The following is a 19,541-nucleotide window of genomic DNA, read 5'->3' as shown; positions in this document are numbered from 1 at the left end:
AAATAAATAAAATAAATAAAATAAATAAAATAAATAAAATAAATAAAATAAATAAAATAAATAATAATTTATAATAAAATTTTAAAATAAAAAAAAATATTTTATTTATTTTATTTTATTAAATAAATATATATATTAATTTTTTTTAAATATTATAATATATTTTAATAAACATTTATTATATAAATTAATTAAAAAATATAAATAAAAAATAATATAATATAAATAAAATAATAACATAATAATTAATAAATATATTAAATATTTAAAAATAATTATAATATATTTATTAATAAATTTATAATAATATAATTTTTAATTTTTTTAAATAAATTTAAAAATTTAATTAAAAATTTAAAAAATATTAAAAAATAATAATAAAATAATTAAAATATATTAAAAAAATAAATAATATATTTATAAAATATTTTTAATTAATTTTATTAATTTAAAACCTATTAGCGTAAGGTTAAAATAACTAGCGCAAGGTTAAAATGCAAGGCTAACAAAGCTTTACCTTTAACATATTAAAAATCTCTTAACACAAAACCTTAAATAAACTTAAGGCATTATAGTGTAACAATATTTTTTTCAATTTTTTTATATATTAGTTTTATAGTTATATAATACATATTAAAATTTAAAAAAGTTTAACTAAAAGTTGGTAAAGTTAAAGTTGGTAAAGTTATAGATTTTTAAAAATGTTGATTTTTAGTTTTATAGTTATATAATACATATTAAAATTTGGGAAAGTTTGACCAAAAGTTGGTAAAGTTATAGATTTTTAAAAATGTTGATTTTTGGTTATATTTTGGTTGGGCCGTTAACTTGTGTAGGCCGTTAATTAGTGATTTACGTTAATGTTAAAATTTTTTCAATAATAATTAATGCCTTTATATTATTTAACTTATTTAATAGTATGTTATATTGGGATTTTTTTTTAATTAAGTAAAAAATCGATTAATTATTTAAGTATAATAAATGTAAATTAATTTTTTTAATGTAAATTAAATTATTTTTATTTTTAAACGAATGGATAATTATCTTAATATAAATAAAAGAATCTTTAACTAAAACTTTATTATAAAGTTAATTAAAACGTTTTTATAATTTTTTAACAATATGGATAATTATAACTTTTTTATCTTTAAAAATCCATTTTTTAAAAAGTTTATTAATAACTTTTAATTTTTTTAAATATATATTTATTTCTTTTTAAAAGGTTTTTTTAAAAGGTTTATTAATAACGATGTTAAAAAGTTAAAAATAAAACGTTAATTTTAATAAAATTATTGTTATAATTATCCCGTTTTTTTTTAACTTTAATTTTAAATTGTTAATTTTATAAAATATAACCATATTTATAACCAATAAAGCTTTTTTTTTATTAATATATAGAAATAATTTTTTATTAACTTATTATATAAATAATCTTTTATTATTATAAATTATATCGTTAAATTTAATAGTAACGTTTAAATAATAAAATTATTATTTTTTATTTTTTATAATATTTTTACCGTAAAAAATAACTTTAAAATATAAAGATATAAACCCATTTATAAATATATATAATATTAAAATAATTTGTTTTTTATTTTAACCATTTTTATTAATTTTTCCAACTATTAATTTAATTTCTTTTAAATTATATGTATAACTTTTAAAAAATTTAAATAATAAAAAGGTTTTATTTATATTAAAGATTAATTTAAAAAAAAATTAGCAAAAAGTAAAGTTAATGATAAAGTTATTAAATAAAATTATGTTAATAAAGTCTTTTTTACGAAAAACTTTTTAAATATATTAAAAGAAATTATTTATATATTTTATTATTTTATTAAATAGTTTCGAAGTTGTGTAAATTATTCGACGTTATATAATTTGATATTTTTAAAAAAAAGTTAAAAACCACCTGTTTAAAAAAATAAAAATTCGAAGGTATTATAAACATAAATTTTAAAATAACATTAAAGATTTTTTTTAAAACTAATGGCATATAACTATTTTATAGGTTTTATAAACGGTTATAAATTAAATTTATAATTGATTTTTTAATAATGGCCATTTTAATAAATATTTTTTAATTATAAGCTTTTAATTTTTAAATAATTTATATTTATAATTTTACCAATTTAATATTAATTTTATATTGTTTATTAAAAAATAATTTTAAACTTTACTTAAATATAATTGTTTAAAACTTTTTTTAATAATAAATACATTATTTAATAAACGTTTAAAGTGTATATATTTTTTTGTTTTATTATTTTTTAAAAATATACGGTAGTTTTTAAAAAATAAAATAATTTTACGTTTTTGTTAATATAAATAAATACAATGGATTCGAAAAATTTATTTCGATAATATATAATTATTTTAAACGATAACTTTTTACTTTTTACTTTAACGTATAATTATAATAACAATAAAAATAAATTTTATTTTATTTTTAATAAATAAATTAATATATTTATATATAATTTATAATATTTACAATATTTATTATAAACGGCTAAATTTTTTAATGATATTTTCGTGATATTTACTAAAAAAGCCATAAGCTTAATACAGTTTAAATCCTTTTAAATATAGTACGTAATCCGTGCCCTAGAATGAATTGTTTTTTAGTGGATGCGGTAGCTTTTCAACGATGATGCTATGTAGAAGACGTGGGGTAAGTTCTTTGTACCGTTGTATAGGAAAAACCAACCATGATGTCATGTATCAGGAACTCATCGGAACTCACCGGCTGCGGAAGGCATTACTATGCTAAATACGGGTTAGTGGCTTTCCATTTTGAGAATGGTAGTTCCTAGAACGTTCTAGTGTTTAATTTAGAATCTCACCATATTAGGTGCGGGAATATCAACCCATAGGGCTGAAGGCCCCTTTTTTTGATTTATTCAACAAGCCTCACCTTCTTGTCTTTGGTCGGAATTTCGCGATCGTCTCTACTCTTCATACGTCGTCTATATAATATCTTCAGCATGCAAAACTATATATTTGTAGTAGTTATACTAGATGATCTAGGAACTATGTCTAATATAACGAGTTACAAAGTCAGTAAGAGGTCCATACCCCTATTTTTAACTAATTTGAAATTCAACTTTCATTAGAAAAATCATTAATAGCCTAATTGCAAGCAATAACCCCCCTATTGCACTCATCAAGCTTTCATCAATTTTCCTTATACCCATTTTAAGACTAGCCTTATCCTTTTGTTTTCGCTCCTAGTTACCCCTATTTCTTTTCCTATTCCTCTTGTTCGCGATTGCTCGCCCAGTCGCTTGCGGTCATGTTACGGATACACGCGAAAGTAACTCGGACCACTATATCAAAGGAAATATTAGCTATTTTCTCAATGCTAACGGGCATTAAAATATGCGAGTTCGAAACACGGAACCAACAAATATGCTTCGGACAGGGGGTAGTCGCTGCTGCGATGGGGAAATCGGATAGAACAATTGGGCCGAAGTTTACTTACTGAATTGCTCATCTTCTAGCTTGAGTCGAGAAAGTGCCTCTGCTTCGGAGAACCAGAAAGTCGAGAACTTATTTCGATCCTCTTCTTCTGTCATACGATTCTCGTCGCGTTTAGTATCCCCTAAGGGTTTCGCCGCAAACCAGTAAATATGCCTCCAGGCGCCGGTGGCAGGGTCGGGGTCTAATACATATTGATAATTTGCTTTAGGACACGAGAATACAGAAGTTTGCGTGGTGGGAGGTAGTAAGTAGGTAAGTAGGTAGGGAAGAGAGGGGTTAGGAAATACAAGGAATTTTATGAGCTGTTTGACAACGTACTGCCAATGGTAGGTTAGCAAAGTCGAGACTGACACCGTACAGCATATATAAAAATCAGGGAATTGCGGAGACTTTATATAACGCACCATTCACTAGCACCAATGCTCTCTTTGTTGAGGCTCTCTGTAATACCCGTAAGCTTGTCCTCGAGACCATATTTGGTTACTCGGGTAGTGGTCTGGACCGGGGCTAGCCTCGGTGGCGTCGATCTGGATCCAAATCTAAGCCGCAATGGTTGAACGGCCACTCCGGTCTCTTCGGACGTCTCGCGGAGGGCTGCTTCAGGGTATCCCTCGTCGAAATTCTTGCGCCCCTTAGGTAATTGATATATACCGATGTTTTTGTTATAGATTACCAATACCATGGGCCGTGTCGAATCAGCCTGGTCGACTGTGACTGTTCCACAACTAACAAGCATCTCGTCTGCCTGATAGAAACGGCCCTCTTTTCTGATCTTCTCCCATACCCGTTCGTCGGTCCAATCGACGCTATGACCCGGGTCTTCCTTCGTCCAGAGTTCTCGCCTCGCTAGTTCCTTGAACTTTCGGACTAACTTGCTAGCCCTTGTGGGTTCAATTTTCACAGGCCGTGTAGCAACATTCTTTATGGCTACTGGCCGGTTTAGTTTCTCGTGGGATCCGTGTGCCATTAGTAGCCTCGAAGAGATATAAAACGCTATCTTTTCGAAGAGAAACTTGGCGGATGTGATATAATAATGTATAGTCATCAGAAACAGTTACTGGATTTTACTGAGGAACCTGACTATAGCAGTTGGGTAAGGATATTCTGATATTTAATGCACCGCGGTGAAGAAGTCTTCTTATCATGCTAGCCATATACCACCCAATTTAAGGCAATTGGTCGTATCCGATGCGGTTCGCGCACCGTACCCACGATCAAGATTAGCATTGCCGCCGGAGCCTTCGAATTCGCAAGTTTTGCTCCATTCGGAGACTAGACGTTGTATCCCCTATACCTCCTATCATATTGATCTGCAAAATCGGTCAAAGAAATGAGATAGGTCATCTCTGGCTCCCCGTGGGACCAACCATAGAGGGCATTTCGATCTGAAAGCTAGAATCTTCCGGCTCAATCGAGAGTACCGGAGGCGTCAAATAACCAAGGAGTTGGGATATACCCAGGAGCTTATTCGTGGAAACCGAAGCCTCTAACTAGGTTCCCGATCAAACTAGCCTTAATGGCCATCTTTTCCGAGTGGAATCCTTCATGCCATCAACGTCATGCATAAGTTCCCTGCATAACGCATGGAAGACTTTCAGGTGAGTCGAATCTGCGATCACCGGTCAGGCTTGATGCACTCCACGGGAGCCCGCTGCGATTACCCACCCTCACGTAAGGGAGAGTAGCTTAAGTGGCAGAACCCCGAGCATGTGTGTATCTTTAGACTGGCGTTCCCTCATCCCTGGAACTCCGATGCACAGAAGTAAGAAGGCAACGCGTGACCGCCGTAGCCTCTGGAACATGCCCGCATCGACTCCTTGACCGACTCAGAAGATAAGGAACCACGGACCCCTATTCGACGCCGCGCGACCCGCAAGTTGATCAGTCGTCCCCCCTTGGACAGTCCGAGTCGTACGAAGATGAGGATGACAATGTCGCCGAAACGTCGGCCATTGGGCTGCTACTGCACGGCTACCAAGACGAGATCAACGGTATCATGGATATGTAAGAATTCCCATAATTCTAGTTCACTGCTGTGCGAGGTAGACAACTCCATTTAGCAGGGGTGATTCAAATCAATGGCGGTTCAACGCCCGTTTATATTAGCCAGTTCCTTCACCAGTATCCACTTTATCGCATCGTCAGGATCCCGTCATGATGGTCACCCTCTATGATGTTAGACCTCCCTGCATATGCTACCAGAAGAAACACAATCATGGCTCTTTTCTATGACAATCACTCTAATTTTGTACCTCTGATAGAACCGCAATGTTGGGACTGCCGCGAAAACGACGAACTGTGTCTCGTCGTATTGACAGGGCACCCCAAGATGCACCCTAGTGGTTGGCACACACTTCTTAGGCTCTACTTCACCACATATATGCCAGGATTTGATGCCTAACCCGAGCCGGGATTTGCACCTGTCAGCCAGAAAACGAAAAAGCCTTAGCTTCGACCATCTATCAGAAGCTAAAAGGGGATACAGAAGGGTTGGACACTTCTGGTTAACATTGTTAACAACTTCGTATAAGTTATTGGGAAGTTCAAATAACATTCTGATAACCCGGACTAAAGATATGTGCATGCAAGGTATCCAATCGCTTGTATAACCGGGGCTTAGTCCGACCCGAATCTGGGGTACTTGGACAGGAAAAAGCAAAATACAAAACTTAACAGAGCATATGGTTTGAGCTTTTCAGCTGTCATGTTCGCGATAACTTGTGATGCATCGCAATGGTGGAGTCGTGGTTGTTCAGGTCGAGGATGGATCATCGCCGGGAATATCCACACCGGTCAGTAAGCGGCTAGAATGCGGTTCCATCTGACGTGCCACTGCATCGCGAGAGCCGGTGAACGGGATCCTGGATTTGGATCGTCCCAACTTTTTTTCTTCTAATTTTTTAAATTGTCTGCTAATGCAAACAATACACTAGCTAGGCAAACCGACGATCATATCCATTTGCCTAGTTGCCCTGGCTGCCCTAACAACCTTACAATCCCCGACCGATTATATCGGTCATGGGTGCGGCGCATGGTAATGAGAAGGCCGTGTCGCGAACGGAGTGCATTCCTAGTCGCTAGTGACTAGATAGAGGAGGTGCACATAAGCTTATAACGTTCAAGCAACCTTCCTGTCGTCATGGTGTCTTAGCCTCGAAGTACTGCTGAAGCAGGAAAGATTCCTACTGGCGCTTTGATGTAGATGGACTTGGGACGCGCTCAAGTCGGGCGGCTGAAGATGGCCAATCCGTCCTCGGCACGTTTCCAGCGTATGATCTAGGATCCCTTACATCTACCGATCGCTAAGCAAACCGAAGTCCAACTTGCATATGTCGGGCCTTGATGACCAAAGGTAGCACGGTAATCCTATGAATCGGCAGGAGACTCCGAGCCCAAAGGAATCAGTGCACGGCATTGGCATACAGATGGAAATGATCTACGTAGGAAAACGAGATGAGCAATAAAAAACAAACTCAAAATGACTTCTAATAGTTTCTAACTTTTACTTTAACTAGTTAGGCAAGATGTAGTTTCTAGGATTACTTTCTAGGTAACATTAATCTTATAGTTCAGGATTATGCAGTTACTTAACATGGAATCTAGGTATTTTTTTATATGCATATCTCGATAGATCGAATATTGAAACAATATTATGCATATATGGTGTCATTAGTACCTTAGAATCACATGATAATTCTCCTACTCTAACACAAGTCGCAATCAAAATTGTGCCACTGTTTCTAAATCCTCTATCTTCAAAGTCCTATATTCTCAGCCGCTGTTTTAGAGTGGGCAGTTATTGAGACATCGTTCACGTTTTTTGCCAATAGTTTGTCCATTTATTGGCCGTCAAGCTTATTCGGGGTCGTTGGACCCTGTCTTAGTAGGTGAGACATCGTCAGCAACAATACGTCTGACAGCTTAATGGAACAAGACATGCATGAACATCCATGAATATATCAGTTGAACTTCTAGTGCCGAACTTCTTTTCCTACGAATCCCCGCAATACACATTTATGGTAACCTTATGGGCGTTGCTCCAAGCTGCCTGCATGACCGGCATTCCGATTTACACGATGCCTTCTAGTGATAGATTCTAGTGGCTGGTACGTTATCATGCAATGCAATGCAAGTGATTGGTCAAATCATACAATCCTCGATTTAGTGGCCACCGACATGGCGGGTAAGGCTCTCGCCATTTCGCTTACCTCCGTGTAGCCTACAACTACGCTACATCGTCGCAATGCGCTTGCTAGACGTTGATACGCTCGAGCTGCACGAGTTTATGGGCGGCAATATCCCGAAGTACCAATATGCTATTCTTTCACACACCTGGGCCGAAGAGGAGGTAAGCTTGCAGGATTTGCAGGCAGGGCGTGGCCCCTCCAAACAAGGCTACGAGAAAATCGTTCTCACTTGCAAGCAGGCGAAACAACACGGCTGTAAATGGGCTTGGGTGGACACATGCTGCATCGATAAGACAAGCAGTGCCGAACTCAGCGAAGCTATCAACTCAATGTATCAGTGGTACGAAGAGTGCGCTGTGTGCTATGCTTATCTTATAGATGTGGACGATAATGTATGAACCAACGAAGTCTAATAGCTCGACTGATACTTACACATTCAGTTTCCATATACCTCCCTTCTCAATCAAGCCGGTGATGGACCACTTGCCTCTAGATGGTTTACCAGAGCCTGGACGTTGCAAGAGTTGATTGCACCGTCGAATATTATTTTCTATGGTCGTGGGTGGGCGGAGATAGGCAGGCGTCCTGAACAATGGATTCGAGATGCCCTCACGCACGTCACGGGGATTCCAGAGTCTCTTATATCTACACCCAAGTCCCCCCTATCACAATATAGTGTCGCGCAAAAAATGTCTTGGGCGGCTCACAGATTGAGCACTCGCGTTGAAGATATAGCGTATTCTCTGCTGGGAATTTTTGAGATTAATATACCGCTCCTCTACGGCGAAGGCCCTAAGGCTTTCTTCAGGCTGCAGGAAGAGATCCTTAAGGAGACGGATGACCACTCGCTTTTGTGCTGGACCGTTCCAAGATTCAGCCCTAGAGCATGGTCGCTTGAAAGCGTATTCGCAAAATCCCCTAATGATTTCGCAGATTCCGGAAATATCACTGGGAATCTTTACGACACAGGTTCTCCGTCCGCAATGACCAACAGAGGGCTTCAGATTGACCTTGAGCTCACAGGGCGACACTATAACGAACATTCTCATTTATATTCTAGGCTAGCTTCTGTCTACGATGCTAGGATTAATGCTACATATTGGGAGTCAAATATTTGTGTAGGCCAGGTGTCGATAGTGCTAATCAGAACACCACAAATTACACAGCGCCATTCCCAGTTGATGAACAGATATGCCAGATTGGCAACACCGACGCTTGGACGATGCAATTTACGGGGGCCTAATGAACAGAACGTCACGGATCAGATATATATCAACAAAAAGCTCCTTTCCTGGGAACAGAATCGTTTTGGTTCCGGGGGTATTCATCTACAAAACATCCCCATTGCGAAAAGACTTGCACCATTATCAACAGTATCAGTATACGATTCTTCTATTCGATTCCAAATTAAGACGGTATCCTTTTCTGGATTACAGAAACCGTTAGACGATGCCACGATAGGTGCAGCATCTCCAACAGGAGAGATAGCGTGGTCTCCAATCTACAGATGTATCAAGTTTGGATTTGGATCCCGACAATCACTAGAATACCCTTACTTTGTAAATTTCGCCGTGGAATCTGAAAATGGGTCGCAGCGATTCAATATTTTACTCATCTGGAATAACGAATACATACACTTCGGCGTTGACTCAAGTGAGTCTTTGTCATTTGACTTATCTCAGTTGTCTCATTCACAGGCCGGTATAATACTCCAGGGTATGTTAGATCCGTCCAATCCTTCAACGCATCGAGGAAATTGCTGGGAGATGTATGGCGAGATAGCTAGAGTAAGGAAAACCATGGACAGAAGCGTGTTGAATGCACGTGGACTCTCTGTAGCCGAGTTCATCCTGGAACGCGAAAACCCTTATACTAACGATGGGGAGGCGGCGGGCAACCGTTTACATTTCCTAATCCGGGCGCAGCGAGTAGAATAGGAGTCTACTACACGCCGAACGTACCTAAATTGCATCGCTTATATTAACTAGTTATGTTATGCTCCAAGACGAGCATATTCCTTATTGAATGCCCTGCCGATAACCATGCGGCGTATCTCTGATGTTCCTGCCCCTATCTCGTATAACTTGGCGCTAGTAGAATGGTTAGCGACATAACGAGAAGGACGTAGATATGTGGTGAACTTACTCTCTTAATAATCTCGACGCCGGCATTTCTTCCACGTAGCCCATACCGCCGAGTAATTGTATGCAATCCAGCGAAGATTCTGTAGCCCGCTCAGCTGCGTATAGGATGGCGCCCGCGCAGTCCTGAGTTCTGATCTCCCCCTCCTCGTCGACAGACTTAGCGGTAGCATAGGTATATGCCCTTGACGCCTGTAGCTTCGTGTACATGTCGGCTAGTTTCCCCTGCACAAACTGATTGTGCGCGATCGGTGCGCCGAACTGCTTCCGCTGGTGTGTGAATGGCAGCGCGACGTCAAGAGCTGCTTGCATGATACCAAGAGGTCCCGCACTAAGCACAAGGCGCTCGAGGTCTAGCCCCTCCATTAGAACACGCACCCCTCTGTTGATTTGGCCTAATACGTTCTCCGCCGGTACAAACACGTTTTCGAAGACCAGTTCTCCCGTATTGCTCCCTCGCATACCCATCTTGTCGAGCTTCCGCGCACAGCTGAACCCATCGGAGATAGCTTCCACGATGAAAGCTGTGATACCCTTGGATCCCTTGTCGGGCTCAGTCTTGGCATACACAACCACAATGTCGGCGTCCGGGCCGTTCGTGATCCACATCTTAGTCCCGTTGAGCAGGAATCCTCCGTCAACTTTCTTCGCCGAAGTTCGCATGCTAACGACATCGCTGCCTGCACCCGACTCTGACATGGCCAAAGCACCGACTTTCGTCCCCGCGATCAGGCCTGGCAGGTACCGGGACTTCTGGTCAGGGGATCCGTTGAGCTGCAGTTGGTTGACGCAGAGCTGAGAGTGGGCAGCATAGCTAAGACCAATACTGCCACTGGCGCGGGATATCTCCTCCATGACGATACAATGGGCTTGGTACCCCAAGGCTAGACCACCGACATCCTCGTCTGCCGTCATCCCCAGAAAGCCGGCTTCACCTAGCTTCGGCCACATATCTGCCGGAAAGGCATTGCTCTTGTCCGTACGCGCAGCAACTTCTTCTGTGATCTCTCGCCGCGTAAACTCCTGCACTCGCTCGCGGAGCTCAGCTAGGTCGGCGGTAGTAGGTGCTATGAAGCCTTGCGGGTGCTTTGAGGATGCATATCGCCGTAGTTGTGATGGCGATAGCGATAATGGGAGGGGTGATTTAGTAGTTAGTGTTAATGAGTGCTGCGCTGGGCGACGTAAAGTTCTGAATGCCTTCATCTTATATATAGCTAAACAATTGTTTATATATAAAGAGGTAGTTATGTAATTTAGAAGATACAGAAAGGAAGAAAGTATCATGGATTGCTGATAACCCTCGGCTTATTCCTTCCCTCAAGATGTAAACCAGTGACGGTAAACCTCGGCATAGCGGCTATAAGCGGTATCCGCCTCAAAGCTTCCCTTGCTTCCCGACGTCAGCTCCCTCAGCTTTCCCTCAGCTCTCCCGTCTTTCAACATTCCTCGTCAACTTACCTATGTAGTTTCTTTTCTACGTAACGCCTGTTCGTAGCAGCATGTAGTAGAACGCACACCTTGGCCAAAATGTCTATACCGAGATGTTCGAGGGATCTTCTAGGCTTCTCACGCCAATTGACCCGACAATGTGCACGATACCCCCGCCGAGCCCCTCATGTTCGTCTGTCTTCCCGAGCAATCGCATCTTATACGGCCCCGTATCAAGCGAACGCTATTTCTGTAATACAGAGCAATGTAGACTCAACCTCGGACGAGTTTAGGGAGAATGAGCAGCTTATGAACGAAGCCATGGCCCACCTAGAGCAGCTGACGCGCTCGGCACAGCAGGGCGGCCCCGCGAAAGCAAGGGATAAGCATATAGCGAGGAAGAAGATGTTACCACGGGATCGAGTTACGGCCTTGGTAGATCCTGGGACGACATTCATGGAATTGTCGCCCCTGGCTGGTCATGAGCTCTACCCAGAGGCAGACGTACCCGCTGGAGGCATCATTACTGGGATTGGTGTCGTAGAGGACGTAACATGTGTAATTGTTGCGAACGACAGCACAGTAAAGGGCGGTACTTATTACCCAATCACTGTGAAGAAGCATCTAAGAGCTCAGGCCGTAGCCCAGGAAAATAAATTACCGTAAGTGAAGCTTTTATTAATGATAATCTAGTAAGATCTAGTCTATTTAGTCTAATAATGAAATAGTTGCATATATCTGGTAGATTCCGGCGGTGCAAACCTGCCTCATCAGTCAGATGTCTTTCCGGATAAGGAACATTTTGGTCGTATCTTCTACAACCAGGCGAGGATGAGCTCTCAAGGAATTCCTCAGGTCTCTGTGGTTATGGGTCTATGTACAGCAGGTGGTGCCTACGTCCCTGCTATGAGTGACGAGAACATCATCGTAGAAGGACAAGGTCACATCTTTCTAGCCGGACCGCCTCTCGTTAAGGCCGCGACGGGTGAAGAAGTATCAGCCGAAGAACTTGGTGGTGGCGCTATGCACACCTCCGTATCCGGCGTGTCGGACTATTTAGCCGTAGACGATGCACATGCCATTGTGCTTGCTAGGAGATGTATCAGCAACCTGAACTGGCCCCACAAAGCCGCGCCGCCTCGAACAAGCTATTCCGAACCCTTATATCCAGCTTCAGAACTTCTCGGCATAGCGTCGACGAACCTACGGAAACCGTTACCCATCCATGAAGTTATTGCCCGAATCGTTGACGGCTCGCATTTTGCCGAGTTCAAGCGCGACTACGGTACCACCCTAGTCACGGGCTTCGCAAGCATTTACGGACACCGTGTCGGTATCGTGGCTAACAACGGGATCTTATTCGGGACATCGGCGCAGAAGGGCGCCCACTTTATCGAGCTATGTGCGCAACGCGGTATTCCGCTAGTCTTCCTGCAGAACATCAGCGGTTTTATGGTTGGCGCGCAGGCGGAACGAGACGGGATCGCTAAGCACGGCGCTAAGTTAGTAACGGCGGTCGCGTGCGCTGATGTTCCTAAGTTTACAGTCGTCGTAGGAGGGAGCTACGGCGCTGGAAACTACGGCATGTGTGGGCGTGCGTACAGTCCGCGGTTCCTGTGGATGTGGCCTAACGCACGAATTGGGGTTATGGGCGGAGAGCAGCTTGCCAATGTCATGGAAACGGTGGGCCAGAAGTCAGATCCGGAGTTGAGGGACCGGATCGAGCGTGAGAGTGATGCTGTGTATTCCTCGGCGAGGTTATGGGTGAGTAATTGTGGAATCCGTGAAGGGTCACGCACCAATCCTATAAACTGCCTATATCGTCATCACTTACGTATCTACCTACTAACACGATTCTACTACGCAGGACGATGGTGTTATTCCGCCGCAACACACGCGGCGCTATCTTGGATTGGGGTTGAGAGCCGCGCTGTCGGGTAGGAACGATGTCCAGCCCGGTGATACCAGATTTGGGGTTTTCCGGATGTAACGAACACACCCGACGAGCTGAATTTAGGCGCTGTTCAAAGGTAGGGATGACAATGACACACGATACGATCTGCGGGTTTCTTACCTATGATAGACCATAGATAGCGAACCAGCAAAGTTCAAGGCGGTGAACGGGGTTTGAAGAGAGAAAAAAAGGGTTCTGGAAACTTGACCGCCTCCACCCCTGGATGAGGACTTTGCCCAATTGTCGTGTCTTTCGGGATCATTAGGGTTCTGCTCATCAGGGTCCGTCCCTGCAATGAAACGGATAGGGATCGAAATACAAACCAATGAGTCTCGTTAGGTTCATATCTAGGTAGTTAGGTAAATTCAAAGTTCACGATTCCGCATCATTAGTGTTGCTGCTTGTGTGTTTTATGGGCCGATAAATGCTTCTTCATCGAATCCTCTAGAAAACCCGCATCAGCACACTTGTCTCAAGCGTCCCTGCCCTCGGCTCCATCCATAACCCAAGAGTGGGCACGTTGAGTAGGCACGTTTAGGTATTCCATAGAATACGAGATGTTTGACGCCTCTCATACTTGGATGTAGATATACGATGCCGCGTATGTGCGTAGCCGTCGAAAGTGCTACTCTACGGGAGGCAAACTAACCCGTCCCATCCCTTGCTTGCTTGCCTGCCCGGGACCATCGGGAACCAAGCTGAAGGATTCGAAGTAGGATGATCTTTTTTCTTTTATTCTTGTCCTCTTCTAAGAGGCGCGGGGATATTGCGCGTGCTCCCCAACTTGCTATTAATATGAACATGATTTTCGTCGGCGCTCTCCCGGCTCCTTACATATACGTAGGTCGGTGTAGACAAGGCCAGCAGATGCTTTTCATGTACCTATGTAATGTAGAGACCACCATACCATATGACCTACATATAATATATTATATAGTATATATGTGCATATATAAGGTACGCATATATAGTACGGGGTCGTTACACGGAATGTGAATGACGTGGGGTTAATGCGGCCCCTCCCGCAGCAACGGGCTGGAAGGGATATATTGTATGTACATGAAGTCGGTACTCCCAGGCCGAATTCCGCAAGGGATATACATTGGGTACATTCGTTGTCCGAGGCAAGCCATGTCATATATCAATTTCCCCCTTTACGGATCTCACATATAACATGACACGACGCGGGATCTCCCACACGGCAAACGTTTGCGCTTGTCGGCATCTACATACATACGCTACGTGTAGCGGTATGCGGTGTAAGCTGACAAAGTGGCGGGCGCAAAATCCGAACGAAGGCGCCGTACCTGGGCCGACATGGCGGACGATCCTGCTGGGGAGAGTTAGTTGATAGGTCCGCATCTTAGCTGTCTGTACATATTTCCCTAACGTCTTTTAGGTACGTAGGTTAGTAAGAGTATAACACATAACATAGTTAACACATAAGCAAAAGCTAAGTTAAGCCAAGCTAACCTTACGAACAAAAAAAAAAGAAAATCGTCGGGTGATGTTCCTGAATCAGCGATCCTCCTATACGACTCTACCATGGATTCTTCGACGAATCGCATGCCGGCATCTAAGGTGCCTGGATCTTGTAAGATGGTAGGATTCCGCCTTATTGGCCCCCACAACCTCGGAACCACAGCGCGACGGGATCTACATCTCGTCAAACTTTAGATTATATATGTAAGTATATTTTTTAAAAATTACATCGTACCATATATGAAAGAGGCTTTTCTTATAAAGGTAAGAAGACCGAAAAAAAAGAAAAGAAAAGGGTGGATGAAGTGAGGCTTGAGAGTAACAAACGAGAATTGTAATACATATAAAAAAGGAAAAGAAAAAAAAAGTTCTAAAGACCTATATGTCCATACGCCACCAACCCGGCCCGCCGCGGGAATGGCGATCCCGTAGTCGCCTTATGTCATCGATCCCACCTACGCCGTACGTATTTGCTCACCACTTACCTTAGTTATAAAAAAAAAGATGGATTTTGCAATTCGCACCAACAAAACCTGGTCCTGTCGCCGACGGAGGCCCGAAAATAGGCAATAAGGCGGATAAAGAAGTTTCCAAAAAAAAAAAAAAAAAAAGAAACCACAATTATTATGTACTAACTACCTCATGTGATGACTTGATGTGGAATTTTTTCGAAACGACGACGATGAAACATCACGTAAAAAGGTACCTAAAGCAAGTAGAAGATATATCTCGGCATGCCCGGACCTTACCGTTGGCTAGTAGCCGAGTAGTTACCTTAGGTACCCAAGCCAGGAGACCTCGGCGTGCAATATAGCACGTACGCGCGCCTAGTGATAGTGTACCTAAGTGTAGGGCGTAGCTGTTCTATGTGTTAGTACCTAGGTTAGGTAGCATACGACGTACCGTAGGAGGTACATAAGATATCCGTTATTCGTAACCCGGGCACCAAACATAAAATATTATCCGCTTATTCCCATTACCAACATCTATCCACGTCTTCGTCATCACCCAACTAAGCCTTTATACATCTGATTTAAAATAAAATATTATTATCATTATCATTATTATTATTATTAATAGCACCACGGCTCCAGTTTATACACGTAAGTCTACAATACTATGTATACAACAATCCCCATACACCCATCCATCCATCTATCCATCTACTCCGCAAGTGGGTAGGTAGCTGTCGTCAAGAGTTGGACTCGACTGGACAGGGGCCGTTGACATCACGTTGCGCGGCTCCGGGCTGGGGTAGGTTCGTTTTGCGCCAGGGTCTTTCGACCGGACAAAACCAAAAGCCCTGTTCTAGTTCCGGTGAACGCTTTCGGGTACCCGCAGGGATCGAGGGACCGCAGAAACGTGGGGTGGCATTCTTTCGGTTCTGGAAGGACTTGGCACCTCTCCTAAACTACACCAACGCCGCGGGCTATGACCTATATGTACCTATGTAGTAACGTGTCCCGACCCTTGACTAAATACATAGATTGCGATCACAACCACCAAACTTAGTCCGTTGGTGGTTGGCTCGTGTCTCTGCGTATTATGGTCCCGTAGTTTCGGGATGCAACCGGGCACACAACGAGGCCACATGTCCGTAGATTAGGAACTAGGGATTAGGGATTAGGTATGTAATCAATTACAACAATAAGTTCCTGTAGCAAAACCCGCTATTCAAACTGCACATCGTCTGCTTTCCTTGCCTCTCTAGTCTTTGGGCCACGTAAATCGGGTTACCGGGTTGCTCGGGTTAATTGGGGAGATATCGGTGAAAATAATCCTTTCTTCGGTATGGATGCCTTGCCTGCTACCTACTACCTACCTAGGTGAGGCGGCTTGGAAGACGGAGCCCGCCGCGATGGGAGAAAGGAAGATTTCTAGACGCGGCAGGTCAAATAACCGTATCCTTGTAAGGCCATGTTCCTTTTCTATATACTTCTGCCTTTTGATTCGAGTTTCGGTTTGCGACGGCATTTGCCCTTGCAGCTCGCTCTGCTAGCAAAATGCTGTGCATATACCTAAGTCTAGGTACCAAATGTACCTACTAGGTATGCAGATGTTAATACCACCATGTGAAATGTATGATCTAGGATTTATTGGGATCCATTAGTCCAGCTTAACCTTCTGACCAAAAGAGCCTACTCGTCCACAGTAGGGGCTCTAGACCACTTAATAGTACTCGAGAATCATGCCAGATTAATAGTGTACAGGTTAGCCTTTAAGCCTTTGGCCAACCTGCCAGTAGGTACTAGCATTTTAGGTGTCGATAAGGACGGTGGAGAAGAAGAGACGGGTTACCCCAAAAGAAATATGCGCTCAACTCCTTTTATCAATCGGGTTTGTCTGCAGATAATCTCAACAGCCCGCTGACGCCGCACACGACAACATAGCTATCTGGAGTCTTAAGCCATACGTCGGCAACGCGGGCTCAATATCAAACGAGCTCACATGTGCACATCTTTCCAACCAAATAGCCTGAATATGAACATGAATTCCACTGACATGTACATGTACACTTCCGCATAACGGCTCACACGATTGTGGCCGCCAAAAACAAAACGCCTCCCCAACGCTGATTTGCATGATAAAAGATAACGCCGATGCGATGCATTGTATGTAAATGCCAATGCTTCTGAGGTTCCCTTTCCCCTTTTAATATCCTCTAGAGAAACATGTTTTTGCCGTAAATATACACACGCTTAACAACCTTTTAAGCCCGTTATAATTGCTGTATAGTACCTGTTAAACCAATGATCATGGCTACGTAATGTTGGAATTTTGTACCAATAAAAACTATTACCGACGAGGTTTCTTGTCACCCTGACGCTCGAGGAGCAGGGCAAGTTGACTTTTAGACCGACCGAGCGGTACGGTCGGTGTTGGATTTGGTTGGGTAGGAGTAAATCGCGAATCGAGCACGGAGCTACCAGACCTTCGGGAACTGGTTTCGGCATCTTCCTCATGTTCTTGCATTGTACTCGCGACAATCTCATCGAGTGGTGGGTTCTCGTCAAACTCTATAATCGTTCCTTGCGCTGTCGTGTTCGATACTATTGTCGTACTCGATGATATTAAACTTTGAGGCGGAAGGCCGCTAACTAAATCCTGTGAGCTACGTCGTATAGAGCCTATGTCTGATCTCGATCGAGCCATGAAAGGGGAGATATCCGGACGCGGCCGCTCTTGTGTATCGCTCCGCCTATGACCAGACCCACGTCGACTCGTCTTCATAGGACTAGCATCGTCTATCACTGTACTATTCGCGTTGTCTGTCGCAAGGTTCGACTTTATCGCGTCAACACGCCCCTCTTGGACTATCAATCGTTGACTGTTGGTACTACCTGTCTGCGAGCTACCTAGTTTCGAAGCACTGGGTTTATCGGGTGAGAAAATGACCGGTCGTTTTCCTGCTGCCTTTTTGCTTAGCTGTTCATTTCCCTCTGTCCCCGCCGAAGATATTTCCTTGCTTGGCTTTTCCGGAATTGTCGTAGCGGAGCCTTGTGATCCGGACTGTCTCGAACCAAGCGAAGAACTTCCTTCTTTAGACTCAGTCTCGGCTCTACTCACGGCAGTAGAAGACTGAGAACTAATCCGCCGAGGCATAGCAGGTCTTCTTCTGGAAGCAGTAGAAGCTACAAACCCAGTTGTCTTCTTCTTTGGTGTGGTATGGGTCGCTTTCCTCCTTTCCTCCTTGGCTGTTGAACTAGTGGAACGTTTAGAATCACCACTATGATTCACCGCTGTGCTCCCAGATGAAGCAGGCTCACTATCTTTGCTATCATTGCCCTCGCCATCAGATCCCGGTGGCGATACAAACCGAGCTGTGGGTCGCGGCCCGGAATTCGAAGGCCCCCTAGGTTTCTTCAAGATGGGATGTGGCCGTTTCACCGCGGATGATGGTGCAGTATTGATAGCCTCGGCCTTGCCTTTCAGCACCGACTCAGAAGACCCTTGTCTAGGTGTCTCAGGCTTGGCTTGGGCTTTTGCAGGTGGGTCGGCTTTCGAGTCAGGTGAAGGCTTTTGGACTCGTCGTTAGTATAGGTCGTTCTTCAACGCCACAAAACTTACTGGCTCGTATCGATTCGCCGGACCCCGTAATTTAACAAAACTTTCCTCCTCAGAGATACTTTTAAAAAGTCGTGCGATCACTTTTCCTGAAAGATAGCGCCGGTCACCGCCTAAGACGCGAGTCCAGAAGTTTTCGAGCCGCCTCGCAGTAGGATCGATAAGTTCTCGAGATGTTGTGGTAAAGACTGTGGTTCAATTAGTATTAATTACACGAAGTATGGTTAGGAAATATCTTGACCATGACAAGCCGCGAGTATCTGGCTTAGTGGAACAATCTCGTACTTTGCTATCTCCTCGTAAATATCGTTTCTATTGAACACAATGCCCTTCGGCAAAATCATGTCCGCCATCTTGACCAAATACAGCCAAATCGGGTATCGTCAACCAGGAAGCTCAGCTCTACTGCGAGCTTCCGGTAGCGACAGGTATTAAAGATTATGCACTCCGTAGTCCTTTGGACTCTGCGATTCATAGTTGAGATGTCAAAAACTTGAGCAGGTAAGGCTGATTTGATCGCCTCATCAGCTTGGAGCCGCCGTGGAACTTGCCGTCCAATACTCGCTAAGCTAGTCCACGCTGAGAATTCAGCTTGTCCGAGGATGGGTACTGCTCCACACAAGTGGTCTCACTCTAATGCATCGAGTAGCCTAGAACAACAACGGTATTCTGGACCCGTCGAAGGGGTCCGATAGCCAGCAAACACGCTGGAACCCAAGCGGAATGCTGAGACACGAAAAAGAGTAGCCGGGAACTGGTCATCTGTTTGCCCGTCTGCGGTAACACGTCAATAACTCT

At 42.9% G+C, this 19,541-nt stretch overlaps 5 protein-coding genes across 5 annotated transcripts; 2 read left to right on the top strand and 3 right to left on the bottom strand.

The window, feature by feature from the left end:
• Nucleotides 1–3,877: 3,877 nt before the first annotated feature.
• On the bottom strand, nucleotides 3,878–4,453 carry GL218_07554 (uncharacterized protein; the record flags this gene model as incomplete). The annotated part of the gene is made up of 1 exon (XM_033584316.1): nucleotides 3,878–4,453. One exon carries the CDS (start codon nucleotides 4,451–4,453, stop codon nucleotides 3,878–3,880), a length of 576 nt encoding a protein of 191 aa, XP_033432719.1.
• A 3,276-nt stretch (nucleotides 4,454–7,729) lies between these two features.
• GL218_07553 (Vegetative incompatibility protein HET-E-1) lies at nucleotides 7,730–8,071 on the top strand (the record flags this gene model as incomplete). Its single annotated transcript, XM_033584315.1, has 1 exon — nucleotides 7,730–8,071. One exon carries the CDS (start codon nucleotides 7,730–7,732, stop codon nucleotides 8,069–8,071), a length of 342 nt encoding a protein of 113 aa, XP_033432380.1.
• A 1,595-nt stretch (nucleotides 8,072–9,666) lies between these two features.
• On the bottom strand, nucleotides 9,667–11,017 carry GL218_07552 (Isovaleryl-CoA dehydrogenase, mitochondrial; the record flags this gene model as incomplete). Its single annotated transcript, XM_033584314.1, has 2 exons — nucleotides 9,667–9,763; nucleotides 9,819–11,017. 2 exons carry the CDS (start codon nucleotides 11,015–11,017, stop codon nucleotides 9,667–9,669), a joined length of 1,296 nt encoding a protein of 431 aa, XP_033432381.1.
• A 324-nt stretch (nucleotides 11,018–11,341) lies between these two features.
• On the top strand, nucleotides 11,342–13,232 carry GL218_07551 (putative methylcrotonoyl-CoA carboxylase beta chain, mitochondrial; the record flags this gene model as incomplete). The annotated part of the gene is made up of 3 exons (XM_033584313.1): nucleotides 11,342–11,904; nucleotides 11,971–13,006; nucleotides 13,110–13,232. The coding sequence occupies 3 exons, from the start codon at nucleotides 11,342–11,344 to the stop codon at nucleotides 13,230–13,232; spliced, it is 1,722 nt and encodes a 573-aa protein (XP_033432382.1).
• A 4,242-nt stretch (nucleotides 13,233–17,474) lies between these two features.
• On the bottom strand, nucleotides 17,475–19,096 carry GL218_07550 (uncharacterized protein; the record flags this gene model as incomplete). The annotated part of the gene is made up of 3 exons (XM_033584312.1): nucleotides 17,475–18,695; nucleotides 18,747–18,931; nucleotides 18,985–19,096. The coding sequence occupies 3 exons, from the start codon at nucleotides 19,094–19,096 to the stop codon at nucleotides 17,475–17,477; spliced, it is 1,518 nt and encodes a 505-aa protein (XP_033432383.1).
• Nucleotides 19,097–19,541: the final 445 nt, after the last annotated feature.

Source organism: Daldinia childiae (genome assembly GCF_008694065.1).
Source record: "Daldinia childiae strain JS-1345 chromosome Unknown Scaffold9, whole genome shotgun sequence".
NCBI lineage: Eukaryota > Fungi > Ascomycota > Sordariomycetes > Xylariales > Hypoxylaceae > Daldinia > Daldinia childiae.
This window is presented reverse-complemented; position numbering and strand designations above follow the sequence as displayed.